Source organism: Drosophila miranda, chromosome XR (assembly GCF_003369915.1).
Source record: "Drosophila miranda strain MSH22 chromosome XR, D.miranda_PacBio2.1, whole genome shotgun sequence".
NCBI lineage: Eukaryota > Metazoa > Arthropoda > Insecta > Diptera > Drosophilidae > Drosophila > Drosophila miranda.
The window spans coordinates 31,750,786-31,765,531 of record NC_046674.1 but is presented as its reverse complement, the minus strand read 5'-3'; the positions used below and the strand labels follow the sequence as shown (position 1 = coordinate 31,765,531).

Genomic DNA, 14,746 nt, shown 5'->3' with positions numbered 1-14,746 from the left:
TTCCCCAGCTGAAGGATAGCTGAAAGTTGAGCTTTCACAGAAACAATAGAAAAGGTATCGAATAATTTCAGCTTACTTTCACTGTTTTATTATTAAAAGTTCTTGGGGTTATTTTCACTGCCTTACAGTTTGACAACTCTTTACAATCTATACTTAAAAATAAACCTTACATTCTAACTAAAAGTAAGGTCAGAAATAACTGCAGACCGGACCTTCGAGAGCTCATTCAGCAGTCATTCGTCCACCATTACACGGCACTTGTGTAGCCGCGTACCGATAGGTACCGGTTGATGATGTCCGATGGCATGTGCTGCATGGAGGCGTACTCTTCGGCATTGACAAAACGAAGCTTTGTGTGCGGATCCATATAGGGGGCGGGCAAGCCACTAATGTCTGAGTACTTCTTTGCCGGTACCAGAGAGGGTGGTGCATTAAGCGTGAAGTCTGGATATTGACACAAACAAACAGACAAGGCGAATTGAGCGTCAAAAGAAATGCATGGTGTTCTTGCTACTTACACGTTGGCCTGTCAACAGGTAGCTTCTGGTTTCGTTCCATATTGCTTATCTGGCGCATTGGGCGGTAGACACAGTTCTTTGCGAAGATAAAGGGCTTTTTAAATGAGCGTCTGTTCTTCTGACTTGATTTCGCGTCCATGCTTGAGAGATGGATAAGATTTTAATGGTTGGTGTATGCATTAGAGCTGGGAAAACAAACGATGGCACTATCATTACATCGATGTTTTGGCAATTCAGAAGACTCCATGGGAGTCATCGATGTTTTTACTGCTCAAATGTATAATGAAATTAACCATTAATTTTGGGGTAAAAATTGTTCAATTTACTAAAGAAGTTCGTTTCCTGACTTTTATTCAGTGAACTAAGTCGTTCTTTTAGTTTGTTCGATTTTTTCTCCTCTTTAGGTCATACATCTTGCCACTTCTTGGCCTTTTGTATCGATAACGTGAAGATAGTGAACTCACCTAGTTGTTAATCCATTCATGTAGAAATGCCACTTAGAGCCAAATGGCTCTGATAACCTGATAACCTATTTCCAGGGGTGACCATCCACAATCCATTTCTGGGATTGTCCCTAAGGTTTTGCATCTGCGAAAATTTTTCAGTTATTCCACTATCCATCTGGGATGTTCCTAGTCCGCACTTTTTTATGCGATACTTTGCCGATAGTTTACAAGTGAAACCCTAAAAAGCAATAAAAATAAATACTTGAAATCTTTTTCCAAATTTCAAATCGTAGAAGTCCAAAAAACCATAAAAAAAATATATACAAAATAAAAACCAGAAACTAGTGGTGGTAAGTTTAATAATTATATGTATGTATTTTTTTGTTTATCATATTAGTATTTTACAGCCATTAAAAAAATACACCTAGGTTGAAGGGTAGTGCTGGAAAATCGCGTAAGAAAAATGTGGTATGATAATATTGACGATTTGCGGGGTGCCCGAAAGAATTCTTTTGAGGTCGATCACGACAGATCTAACTGAAGCCCCAGCATTCTTTCTGCGGCCAACGCGCTCCACCAAAACTGGACAGCCTTCTGAAGATTGATGGCGAAATGCTGGAAAGGACTGCCGGAAGGACCAGCAGATATTACAGGAGGAGCACCAGGAAATAATGCGAGAGATACTAAAATAAATTGCGAGCAGCAAAGGCCAAACCAACTTATGGACAGATCTACTGCAATTATTAAGGGAGTCCAGAGAGTATCGTTATACAGTACATATGTACATATGATGTACATTAAGATTTTTGCTAAAACATTTTCCTCAAAACATATTAGATTATCTAACAAAATCCTTGAAATTTGGACAATCACGTCTAACGGTATATTTTTTAGCTTTTATTACCCCGGAATTTGGTAACGTAACGCCAGTAACGTACCAGATGCCTCCGCGATTTTAATAAAAAAAACCAGGAAAGGCTTTAACATTTAACAACATGAAACCTTCATATACTCAGGCAGGTATTTCACTTTCAAGACAATTTTCTGATTTACTTTTGAAAACATATAATTTAGAGCACCCGTTTTCACAAAACGCAATATTTCTCCGTTTTCACATCGGAAACATTTTCCTCGCCGAAATGAAAATTAAACAGCTATTGATCCAAAAAACGAATTTTAATTTCAAAAGGAAAAAAATAGATGACTTTTAGATGCATTAAGATCAATTGTACACCATTAATAGGGAAATTTAGCTTGTCTAATGGCAACAACACTTTTTGTTTTCGTGCTGCAAGCTGACGCAGCTCGATTGGGTTATCGAAACGTTGGCAAGAATTACATGCTTGCGCATAACAGCATAAGTGCGCGCTTAACAGATCAGATTAGGCTCGTAAATATATTAAACTGTGCGCCTAAAAGAACATCTTGGTAAAAACTGTTACTCACAGTTCGTCAGCCATTTTAAATACACAGCTGTTTCATCTAAGATGTCTTGATCTTCTTACATCGTCGGTTGTTGCTTGAAAACAAGTAAAGGCATTTTTATCGCGCTCTATATTTACGAAGCAACCAAGTCAATTTTTTTAATGTGCCAGAATCGAAGGAAAAATAAAAAATATCGATGACAAAAATTTGTGACAACGAAACTTTTTGGCTGAAAACGCAAAAATAAGTGAAAACCGGAACCTACCTGATTATCAAAAAAAAAAACTATACATATAGTCCTGACCAATTCGAATAGTTTTGCAATTCCGTCAAAAACTTCCAACGTTACCCGAAGATGTGCTCTGTGTCGAATAATAATTCGTGATCAGCACCTTAGTCCATCTATCGATAAATCTTAAAGATTTACCTGTCATCCATCGTTGCTGTTATGTTTTCTTGTAATTGGCAACCCTGCGCACAACGCAAAAATACAATGCGCTGTCTAAATAATTTTAACTGTGCAGAAACTAAGTAGAATTTCGTAACTCCCAATTACGATCGAAACCAACAAATAAAATGGCCCGGAATACTGGCGCTGCCAGGTCCAGTTCAGGCAACTCGGGCCAACCGGCATCTGCAGCAGCGGCAGCGGCAGCAGTAGCAGCAGCTGCCGCAGCCGCCAACTCCAAACAGAAGCGTAGCACCAGGTTCAATTTGTCCTCGAAGGTGATGATGGACAAATGGAAGACGTTAATCGGTTGCATTTCCCTGGGAATCGCTTCGTTCTTTGGCTACGTGGGCTACTTGGAGACGAGGGTGAACACTCCGTTCGATAACCAGAAAATGGTTGTTAACACGGGGCTGGACAATCCAGATCTATACTGGGGATCGTACCGGCCGCTCACCTACTTCGGTATGAAAACACGAGATCCGCACTCCCTGGTAATGGGATTGATGTGGTACACGCCCAGTAGTCTGGGCCATGGTGGCCAGGGAATTCGGCACTGGTGTGAGCAGGGCGACAATCTCGACGGCTACGGGTGGACGCATCACGACGGCCGCAGCTTCGGCGTGCAGGAGATCCAGGACCTACCCTACGAGCTGAAGACCTCCTTTGTCAAGTATCCGGCTGGGAAGCAATATGGCGGCGACTGGACCGCTCGTATCTCGGTGAGGAACACAACTCGGGCATGGGACAAGAGCATCTCGCTCATTTGGTACGTGGCGTTGGATGAGCGCACCAATGGCCATATCAAGTACGTGTCGGACGAGAAGAGCCCCGAGCCAGGTGTCTATGGCGAGACGCAGGGACTGGGCGAGTTCCAGGTCCGCTTCCATGCAATGAAGGGAAAAATTCTGCACAAGTCCTACCTCAGCACGGTGGCGCCGTCGCTGAGTAAGCTGAAAGACACGCTCTTTTCGCATTTCCGAGCATTCGCGGACAAGCGCGGCAACCGCTTCATTGGCCTGCCCGGCGAGATTGTCTTCCAGAACGGTCTGCCTTCGTCCAATCCGGAGCCAAACTTCATAGCCATACAGATCACGGCCGAGGTAGACTTCACCCTCGACATTACCTATCAGTCCACATCGGGATTTACTCTGAGCGAGTCCATACCAAAGCCGCCCACGGGCCGGGCGTACACAGAGTCGCTGCAGGCAAAGATCAGCGAGTTCGACCAGCGATTCGAAGAGAAGTTTCAGCTGAAGAGCCGCGGCTACTCGCTCGAAGAGGTGCGCTTCGCACGCAACGCCCTGAGCAATATGCTAGGTGGCATCGGCTACTTCTACGGCTCTAGTCGTGTGCAGTCGGTCCACACCAAGAACCCAGTGCCCTATTGGAAGGCTCCCCTATACACGGCCGTGCCTTCTCGCAGCTTTTTTCCCCGTGGCTTCCTATGGGACGAGGGCTTCCACGGGCTGCTGATAAGTTCATGGGACATCGATATAGAGCTGGACATCATCTGTCATTGGTTTGATCTACTCAATGTCGAGGGCTGGATTCCACGTGAGCAAATCCTCGGAGCTGAGGCCATGTCCAAGGTCCCCGAAGAGTTTGTCACACAAAGGAACAGCAATGCCAATCCGCCAACGTTCTTTCTGACGCTACGGAAGCTGCTCACCAGCCACAGGAAAGAGCTCTCTCAAGAGGGTCGCCTGGCCACCCTCGAGCGGCTGTATCCCCGTATCCAGGCGTGGTTCAACTGGTACAACACCACACAAAAAGGTTCGGTTTTCTTCTGCATCTTTCTATCTCTTTCCTTTTCTAATTCGTGCTCTGCACTTCATTTTCGCAGGCGACTTAATGGGATCATATCTGTGGCGTGGTCGAAATACTACCACCCAGCGAGAGCTCAATCCTAAGAGCCTATCCTCCGGCCTGGACGATTATCCACGCGCCTCGCATCCCACCGACCGGGAGCGGCACTTGGATCTGCGCTGCTGGGTGGCGCTGGCCGCCAGCGTGATGGCCGAGCTGTCGACGCTGCTTGGCAAGGACGACGTCAAGTACTATGAGACGGCCTCCTATTTGACGGACAACGAGCAGCTGAACCGTCTGCACCTAGCCCCCTACAGTGAACAGTACGCCGACTGGGGCCTCCACACCGACCAGGTCATGCTGAAGCGTCCACCAGCGATGGCGCCGCAGCGGGGCAGCCACCCGTCGCAACAGCCAGAGATGGTGCGCGTGTCGATGGAACAGCCAACCTACCAGTTTGTGGACACCACATTTGGCTATGTAAATCTATTCCCGCTCCTGCTCGAGCAGCTTAATCACGACTCGCCGTATCTGACCAAAATGCTGCAGGACCTGAGGGATCCACAGCAGCTTTGGACAAAGTTTGGCCTTCGGTCGCTATCGAAGCGCTCCCCGCTGTATATGAAGCGGAACACTGAGCACGATCCGCCGTACTGGCGTGGCCCCATCTGGATCAACATTAACTTTCTGGCTGTGAGGGCCCTGCAGCATTATGGCAAGATAGAGGGCCCCAATGCCGCCCTGGCCCGTGAGATTTACACGGAACTGCGCGAGAATCTAGTACGAAATATATTCAGGCAATACCAGAAGAGCGGCTACCTTTGGGAACAGTACGATGACTCCACTGGCGAGGGAAAGGGCTGCAATCCGTTCACCGGCTGGACGGCTACCGTGGTCCTCCTCATGGCCGAGCAGTTCTAGCTTGGTTCTACTTTCTTTATCGTTTTCCTCTATCTGCTGTGAGTTCCTCAACCAATGGAGTCCTACAATGGGAGTCCCCAATGATCTACATATAGTATATGTTTTTATGTAGTAACATAGAGTGTGTAATCTTTAGTGTGTCTTCCTGTCCGTCAGTCCTGGTTGCTGTACAAAACGTTTCCCCCTATTGAGGAAATGTCCACGTGCTGGAGAATGTGCGTAAGAAATTCGGACAAAGAAAGGATGGGACAAAGAAGAGAAAAAGGGGAAATTTTTAGCGTTAAATAGATGAATTTTAAAATTAAAAACTATTATAAAAGATTCCTTTGGATGTTTTGATTTTGCTGTTGCTGTTTATAATCAGCAATTGAGAAATAACGCTTGTGTCCAATCCATAACCATAAGAGGCTTCCATCGGATGGCGATTTACATATGCCCATATAAATTAACTTTTACTTTTACGAGCCCCTTCTATTTGTGGGTATTCTGAGCGACATGATTAAGGGACGTGTCATAACAAGCGTCTGATTAACGCTGGGGGAAATGGATTCAGAAGTAAGCGTTACCGACCTCAAAAAGTACATACTTGATCAGCATCAATAGCAGATTCGATTGCTAGAGCAACCAAATGTTGTGTGCAGGCTCCTGTGATATCGCACTGAATGGAGTTTGTTTCCAAATTTTGCGACGCCCCCTTCTGACCCACAAGGAACCAAAAACTGTGGCATCCACAACATTGAAGATACAAGAAAATGCAGAATCCCAGAGAATGACCATATCTAGCAGATTGTCGAATCTGGTTCGGGTCGAATCATTAATATAGCCAGAAGCAACAAATGAAAGTGCAGTGGCCTCGCTACGCCCTCCACGCGCTTACTCATTCCCTCTCTCTCTCTCTCTCACACAGTCTTCATCGTGCAGTGTGCGCCATTCACGAAGAGGAGCGAGATAAATCGGCCGATGTTGTGATAACAGAGAACAAAAGACAGAGGAAAACGAGGGGGAACGTTGTAAGTTGCTGCGGAGACCGCAACTTTACATTTATACCCGATACTTAGTCAGTATGGCTCTCCTCCGGCAGACGCCGCTAATATTAAACGACACGACAAAGAGTGCGTGCGAGAGAGACAGAAAATCAGTCTGAGCGTGACGTCGGGCGCTGCGTAGCCACTGCAAATTGATTTCTTGCTTTTGGCTATAAAAATTATCTGATCTGATCCAGATTCAGCAATCTGATAGATATGGTCGTTATCTATGATTCTGCATTTTTAGTTTTCTCGAATGTGCAATATTGTGGATGCAACAGATTTTCGTCCTTTGTGGGGGCGGAAGGGGGTGGGGCGAAATTCTGAGATAAACGTTTTATAGTGAGACCTAACAGAAGTGCGGATACCAAATTTGGTAACTCTAGCCTTAATAGTCTCTGAGATTTGTGGATGCCCCAGATTTTCGTCCTTTGCGGGGGCGAAAGGGGGTGTGGCAAAATTTGGACACGAAAAGGTCAAGGTCCGATATCACAGGAGTGTGGATACCAAATTTGGTTGCTCTGGCTCTTATAGGTTCTGAGATCCTTGAACTCATATTTTGCAATTGACAAAACCGACCATGAAACCTGTGTGTTAGAGAGAGACAGAGCGAGAAAGAATAAAATTGTTTTATTGATTCTAGCTATAATAATTATACGATCTGGTTGAGATCTTACATTCTAGAACATATAGTCATCCTCTACGATTCTGCCTTTTTGGTTTTATCGTATCTTTAAAAATGTGGATGCCACAGATTTTCGTCCTTTCTGGGGGCGGAAGTGGGCGGGGCGAAGTTTTGAAATATTTTTGTAGCAGTGACATATCACAGAAATCTGGATCCAAAACATCGTTGCTCTAGCTCTTATAGTCTTCGAGCACTAGGCGCTGAAGGGGACGGACGGACGGACGGACGGACAGACGGACGGACGGACGGACGGACGGACGGACGGACAGACGGACAGACAGACAGGGCTCAATCGACTCGGCTATTGATGCTGATCAAGAATATATATACTTTATGGGGTCGGAAACGATTCCTTCTGGACGTTACACACATCCACTTTTACCACAAATCTAATATACCCCAATACTCATTTTGAGTATCGGGTATAAAAAGCTCAAAAATACATACACATATATAAATTTGCAACGTTCGCATTCGTTCGTTTTATTATCGGGCCCATATACTTATGCATTTATGTACATATTTTTGTACATATGTATATGTACATATGTATGTTTTACGGAGTATGATACAAATCGGTGGTCAGAATAACTTCGACACTTACAAAAAAGCTCCTGTGTTCTCCTCTTGAGTTTTAAAAAGTAAGCGTTTGCCTTTGGCTTTTAGTTTAAAGCATGTAGATTAACCACGGACCACGTCCCATTAAAATGCTTCGATTCATAATTTCTCCACATTTTATTGCCACATGTGATTATTTTTGCCAGTTGGAAATCGGTATTAGCTTTTTTCGTCTGTGGGGAGAGGAGAGGGATCAAGGCAACATGTCACATTAATATACTTATGCATACTATTTACTACTACTACTATGATTATCGTACAATCTTCTTCTTAACTACACATACATATATTACACAGACGCATACACAGATTCAATTCATTCACTCGACAGCAACTCGACTGCTGCGCCCGCTACTCCTCCTCGGCTGAGCCAACAAAATAAGGTTGCAAAAATATACATATGTATGTACGTACTCGTATGACATACACGTATGTACACGCAGCCATTAGAAATACACACTTAACACAAGACTAATTAGATAATTGTTTAATGCAGCCTGAATTATATTAGGAAAAAAAAGTATATCAAAATGTTTAAGGTTTTTTTGTTGCTTTTGTTGTCTTTTGGTGTGTATAAAAAAGAGCAACAAAAAATAATTCGAATAATTCTTCTTTGTTCAGAATTGGACTCTAGTTGAACATTGACTTAAGAACATTTCTGCTCGCGAGATTGGATCTACGTGTTTGCACTTAAGTGAACGTTAACGTGATTGAGTTTTGACGGCTCCTATTGGGGATTGCCCTGAACGTAGGAACCTATTTACATGTCTAACAGAAACCGCGAAGAGAAAACAAAAGGCATTGCATCATAATGCAACGGGGGGACCAAGCAGTATCCAAAGTACTCCATCTGCGCAGCGTAAGTGTATAAACTATTTATACATATGCTAGTACTATGATCATGAAGTACATGGAAGAAAGTCTTTTATGGCCAGAACCAAAGTCAATCTCTGTTAATCTCTCTTCAAAAGTTATCATCGTTGCCGGCAAAGATGTGGGGCAGCAGAAGAAGCAGCTCTCGGAGCCAGTCAATCTCTCTGATTTCCGCCTACTCCACCTTCTTTTTGATGCCTGAAGATGCCCGTCTGAAGGCCGGCAGCCGGTCCAAAAGTGCCAGCAGAATGCTGCCCGGCAATCGCTGATGTTGATTGATCAAATCCTCAATGGCTGTGGCAACCTGCCAGATGAAATAATCAGTGGAAATGGAAAAATGGAGTGTCAAGCAAAAGTCTAGCGAAGTCCACTCACCTTGTTTTGTAGGTCCTGCGGAGTGAGGGTCTCATCGTACTCTATCGGTTTGCCCAAATACGTGCGAAACTTCACCGGAAAGCCGCCGTAGATGGGATAGACCGGAATGCGAACCTTGTTGTACAGCCGCATAAAGAAGTTCCGAAAGATGCCTACCTGGCGGAAGCCCTCGCGTAGATTTTGCGTGAAGCAGGGTATTATGGGGGCCTTGGCCTCCAGGGCAACCTTTGCGAAGCCCACACGATTGCGCCACAGCAGCTCGTAGTAATGGTCTCCGAACTGGGCCTCGTAGACGCCGCCCGGCGAGATGGCCAGCAGATTGCCATCCCGCAGAATGCTCACACAGGATTGGACGGTGCCGGGACTGATGTGGAAGGCCTCCGATATGGTGCCCCATCCGGGAAGCTTGAACAGGAACCTATCCCCGATCGTGTAGATCAGGCGCTCTCGCTGCAGAAGCATCCGCGAGTTCAGGTAGTACATGTCGATGGGTATCGCTCCATGGTAATAGACAATCAGCGCCGGACCCTCCTGGGGTACGTTCTCCAGACCGATCACCTCGTACCCGTGGTAGATTCTCGCATGGGCATCCCATATGGCGGCCACTATCTTGCGGCCCACGCGCCAGAAGTTGCGATCGGTCTGCACAGCTCGCATGATCACCTGCCTAAAGGGCGAGATACAAGGGAAGACGGGAGTTGTAAGTTGAAGTTGTCATTGTGTAGAGGATTAGAGGACTAGGTGGTTCAGTAGGTGACTCCACTAGGGGTGAGGTGGGTCGGGTCGGCGGTTTGCTCCGATCCCAAATAAATTGCCAAAAACTGATAATTATATTTAAATTTAATTTCTTCTTTCGCTGTCACCAGGTGTTATCAGCATAAAACAGACAGACCTGTCCTCAGGAACTTATAAATCAATTTTCATACAGACATAAATTTATATATACATGTATGTCTGTATGTACATATGTATGTATGTATGTAGGGGGGCGCCGTTTATAGGAATGCAGAACTGCGTTTTGTGGGGGACAGCAGGGAGCAGGGAGCAGGGAGCAGGGACATCGCTCGGCCGCTGATAAGAATGTTCTCAAAAAGAATCTTGTGGCCAACAGCTTGGGGACCAAAACAACTACCGACAGAAGCAAAAACAATTTTTTTGCCCAATTCGAATGAAAACGAGGGGGAACGTTGTGAGTTGCTGCGGACACCGCAACTCTACATTTATACCCGATACTAAGTCAGTATGGCTCTCCTCCGGCAGACGCAGCTAATATTAAACGACACGACAAAGAGTGCGTGCGAGAGAGACAGAAAATCAGTCTGAGCGTGACGTCGGGCGCTGCGTAGCCAGTGCAAATTGATTTGTTCCTTTTGGGTATAAAAATGATCCGATCTGATCCAGATTCAGCAGTCTATTAGATATGGTCATTATCTATGATTCTGCGTTTTTAGTTTTCTCGAATCTGCAATATTGTGGACGCAACAGATTTTCGTCCTTTGTGGGGGCGGAAGGGGGTGGGGCGAAATTCTGAGATAAACGTTTTATAGTGAGACCTAACAGAAGTGCGGATACCAAATTTGGTTACTCTAGCCTTAATAGTCTCTGAGATTTGTGGATGCCCCAGATTTTCGTCCTTTGCGGGGGCGAAAGGGGGTGTGGCGAAATTTGGACACGAAACGGTCAAGGTCCGATATCACAGGAGTGTGGATACCAAATTTGGTTGCTCTGGCTCTTATAGGTTCTGAGATCCTTGAACTCATATTTTGCAATTGACAAAACCGACCATGAAACCTGTGTGTTAGAGAGAGACAGAGCGAGAAAGAATGAAATTGTTTTCTTGATTCTGGCTATAATCATTATTCGATCTGGTTCAGATTTTGCACTCTAGAAGATATAGTCATCCTCTACGATTCTGCGTTTTTGGTTTTATCGTATCTTTAAAAATGTGGATGCCACAGATTTTCGTCCTTTGTGGGGGCGGAAGTGGGCGGGGCGAAGTTTTGAAATATTTTTGTAGCAGTGACATATCACAGAAGTCTGGATCCAAAGCAACGTTGCTCTAGCTCTTATAGTCTTTGAGCACTAGGCGCTGAAGGGGACGGACAGACGGACGGACGGACAGAGAGACAGGGCTCAATCGACTCGGCTATTGATGCTGATCAAGAATATATATACTTTATGGGGTCGGAAACGATTCCTTCTGGACGTTACACACATACACTTTTACCACAAATCTAATATACCCCAATACTCATTTTGAGTATCGGGTATAACAATTTGATCAGCGACTTTAGGGCAGATCTCAAGGGAAAAGTGGCCGCCTAGATCTCGAGTTTGGTATCATCCCTGACGTAACTTCACCGAACGAAAGCTTCCTTACTACTACTGATCTTCATCGGTACATCTGGCCTGATTTAAACAGCAGCCACTAAAAGAACAATTTGTTATATAATAGGGATAAATCATGCTAACGTAATCGTCGCATAAGAACTTAACCGGAAGGGCAAGGATACCAGGACTACACCCAACGAATAGTTCTTGATCGTCACTCTCCATCGTTACCAAAACGGAATTCAATATTAAGTTTTACAGAGTACAATGCTAGTTATCATTTTAGTTTTTACGAGTAGACATGGGACATATGTATGTACTTATTCCCTACATATGATATGTATCTCTAGTGGAGGTAGGCCCTACAAACTGGGTCCATGCCTGTTATATCGAACAATACCACCGAACAAAAGTACACATGCCTGTGCGTACTTATTTGTGTAGATAACTATGGGAGCGATATGGGATCTGGTAAAAAGCAGCTGATCAAGAATATATGTATGTATGTATATCTTTTCTTCGGCCCATTATAAATTGTCTTTTTACTCTCCTACGAGTTGTAGCAAAATTTTTGCTCAGTGCGTCGGCCTCCTCGTCTTCCCCCACGACTTTTATGGATATTTAATTCCTGTGATTACGGTCGCGCTGCGCTTCATGACCAATACGAGTACTGGTGATCGTGCGGGGCAAGCAATGGCGTCGTCGCCAATAACCATGAACTGATAGTCATTAGTGATGCGTATGGCGCTGCGACACCGCTTCGGTGCCTCGGTGCCTCGGTGCAGGCTGTTATCGGAACACAACAGCCAAAAAAGAAGCAGCAGAAATGAAGCAACAGCATCGTCGAGTCGACTACAGGAGAATATGCTTTAGTTTTGTTTGATGGCATGTTTTGGTTTAGTGTTTTTCTATACCCTTGAAGAGGGCGAGGGTATTATGGAATTGATCCAATGTTTGTTACGCGCATAAAAGCCTCTTCACCCCATTATATAGATTTATATGCATACATATATATGTGCTTAAACTCACAAAAATTTGGTCATAGGAACGATCGGTCGGTTAGTATTTATGTTTATTTTTTATATAGTTCTAGCATAAATAACCTTTACAGAGGGTAATAATAATTAATTACCATATTTTTTCCGCGAAAAGAAAAACCATTCATTGCTAGAACAATTGTTTTGCATTCCACGATCGGATGGGATTTTATGCATGGTGATAGTAGCATAGGAAGGCTAGTGCGAAAATAAGTTGTATTTTTTCGTATATAAGGAAATCGTATCAAAATCAGATGACCATATCACGAGCGAATTGCAGGGCATCACAAGATTCGAGCTTGCTTCCTAGTTTTTTTTTCTTGCGTGTTTTTTATTTAAGGAGTGCTTATCGAACTGTTCCAGTATCGGGCTATGACAAGGCCATAACCGTACTTGCTTGTGCATGTGTTTGTATTTTTGTGCCATTATCTGGCGGGGAATCCAGTGGATTAGATCTATCAATGGGAGTCGTTCGATAATGTCAAACACTAATACATACATACATACATACGTGTATATGCAGACAAGGGTGAAGCTACATATTAGTCTAGTGCAGGGTATAGAGAGCTTTTTAGGTAATTAGCATAAAGAACAGAACTGGTTCTGCAGTGAATAGAAGACATTAGAGAGTTTGAAAATAAATAAAAGCACGCCAGAAAATACATACATACGTAGTCGCACACACACACACACCCACACACACAACAAGTAAAAGTCGCTGAAGCCGACGTTGATCACTTGATAAACAGTCGCTATTGCTGTCGCTGACGATGTCGACGTCGACGTCTCTATGAGCAGGAGCGGACTTGTAAACCCAAAGGGCAAACGGTATGTTAATTATGGGTGAATTGAATCCAAGAGAGCTTACGCTCGGCTCATGTGTGTTGTACATATGTATGTACATACATATGTGCTCTGCTGCCTCTCTCTCACACGCTAGTTGTGCCGTTTTAATTACATTGGAAAAAAGAGACAAGACGCATTATGCACAGGGCCAGGCCAGAGTGACCAACCAACCGCCAACCGGACGGACGGAATGGAAGATGGGCAAATGGCTGCCGAAAAGTGCGCGGTCAGCATGAGAGTTCATTTACACCTGGACAAGAGTGGCGGCGAGTGCAATAGTTGCTGTTGTTGTTGGTGTACCTGTTGTTCTTTTAATGTATTATTTTAAGCGCTGAGCGGTGTAAGAGTTGCGTACCTGTGCAGCTTGTAGATGAAGAGCACCAAGAATGATATGTATATAAGGGCCACAAAGACCAGGGGCAGCAGGAATGTGACTATCAGCGGCGTCAGGAAGCGATACAGCCACATCGAGTAATCCAGGTCGATGTAGGATGCTAAACGGTACATCGGAAGAGAAGCTTTGATTAGATGTGGGCTCTGGGATCGGTAGCAACTCGGCCGGGCGGTAGATAATAGATAACTGGCTTGTACTCACACAACAGACTTTGAAGACTCTTGACTATATTCTCCAGAACTTCCATCTTTGCTTTTTGTTTAGTACTCTTCTTGACTCTGATTAAATTAAACGAAGTTCCTATGTACGGTGAGTGTTATAGTAGATGGGATGGCCTCTTCTGGCGAGGTTTCATTTGTTATTATCGGGAATGGCCAATGGCCGATTGGCAGGTTGGAAAGCAAAATACATATATGTATTCGAATAAAGTTTTGGCCTAATTTTCACTTGAAGCTTTACTTTCTTTCTCTTTTGCGCTCCTCGAGTTCTGTTTTTGATTTCTGCTCATTTAAATCTGAATCAAAATTCTCGTTTCGTTGTCCCCTCTTCGGTTTCTGCTTGACGGTTATTTCGGTGGTTTGTTGCTGGATGGATTCCCATTTGGCGGCCCACTCTCATTTGCATTAACATTTGAGCCGCTTTATGTACATTTTATGCACTCGACTCGAAATTGCTAGGTTTCGTTTTTTTGCTGCTAACGGAGTTAGCCAAACGTAATCATTACCGTTTCCGCCTCAGTTTAATGACAACATATGTCGTTCGCGGCCAGCCACATTGTGTTGAAGTAGTCGCCGTTGTGTGTTTCAGTTATTACTACTAAGTAGCGTTGTGCTTTATATATTGTTGTTCTCTCATTTTGTTTTTTGCTTTGCATTCATCCCTGGAACCTGGCAACGTTGCCCAGCTGTTCTGCAGCTGTCAGCGCTGCCAGCTTTTTAGCTTTGCGATGGAAGTTTACACGATCTATCTATCGATAAATATTGTGAAACAATGAA

The 14,746-nt window shown here is 44.4% G+C and overlaps 3 protein-coding genes across 3 annotated transcripts; 1 reads left to right on the top strand and 2 right to left on the bottom strand.

The window, feature by feature from the left end:
- Window positions 1–62: 62 nt before the first annotated feature.
- LOC108152522 (INO80 complex subunit C) lies at window positions 63–1,081 on the bottom strand. The gene is made up of 3 exons (XM_017281923.2): window positions 983–1,081; window positions 519–658; window positions 63–444 (listed from the first exon to the last, which is right to left on the bottom strand). Exons 1-3 carry the CDS (start codon window positions 1,000–1,002, stop codon window positions 248–250), a joined length of 357 nt encoding a protein of 118 aa, XP_017137412.2. The 5' UTR covers window positions 1,003–1,081; the 3' UTR covers window positions 63–247.
- Window positions 1,082–2,837: 1,756 nt separating this feature from the next.
- LOC108152970 (mannosyl-oligosaccharide glucosidase) lies at window positions 2,838–5,888 on the top strand. Its single transcript, XM_017282693.2, has 2 exons — window positions 2,838–4,613; window positions 4,684–5,888. Exons 1-2 carry the CDS (start codon window positions 2,966–2,968, stop codon window positions 5,565–5,567), a joined length of 2,532 nt encoding a protein of 843 aa, XP_017138182.1. The 5' UTR covers window positions 2,838–2,965; the 3' UTR covers window positions 5,568–5,888.
- Window positions 5,889–7,993: 2,105 nt separating this feature from the next.
- On the bottom strand, window positions 7,994–14,662 carry LOC108151991 (transmembrane protein 68). Its single transcript, XM_017280957.2, has 4 exons — window positions 13,953–14,662; window positions 13,713–13,851; window positions 9,144–9,810; window positions 7,994–9,072 (listed from the first exon to the last, which is right to left on the bottom strand). Exons 1-4 carry the CDS (start codon window positions 13,996–13,998, stop codon window positions 8,944–8,946), a joined length of 981 nt encoding a protein of 326 aa, XP_017136446.1. The 5' UTR covers window positions 13,999–14,662; the 3' UTR covers window positions 7,994–8,943.
- Window positions 14,663–14,746: the final 84 nt, after the last annotated feature.

Coding starts and splice junctions, on each gene's coding strand:
- LOC108152522 (XM_017281923.2), bottom strand. CDS start 1,002: ATGAATGGATTAACAACTAG. Junction 659..982: donor ATGAATGGATTAACAACTAG/GTGAGTTCACTA, acceptor CCATCTCTCAAG/CATGGACGCGAAATCAAGTC. Junction 445..518: donor ACCTGTTGACAGGCCAACGT/GTAAGTAGCAAG, acceptor GTCAATATCCAG/ACTTCACGCTTAATGCACCA.
- LOC108152970 (XM_017282693.2), top strand. CDS start 2,966: ATGGCCCGGAATACTGGCGCTGCCAGGTCCAGTTCAGGCAACTCGGGC. Junction 4,614..4,683: donor GTACAACACCACACAAAAAG/GTTCGGTTTTCT, acceptor TCATTTTCGCAG/GCGACTTAATGGGATCATAT.
- LOC108151991 (XM_017280957.2), bottom strand. CDS start 13,998: ATGGAAGTTCTGGAGAATATAGTCAAGAGTCTTCAAAGTCTGTTGT. Junction 9,811..13,712: donor TTCATCTACAAGCTGCACAG/GTACGCAACTCT, acceptor CTCGCCCTTTAG/GCAGGTGATCATGCGAGCTG. Junction 9,073..9,143: donor CGCAGGACCTACAAAACAAG/GTGAGTGGACTT, acceptor TTCATCTGGCAG/GTTGCCACAGCCATTGAGGA.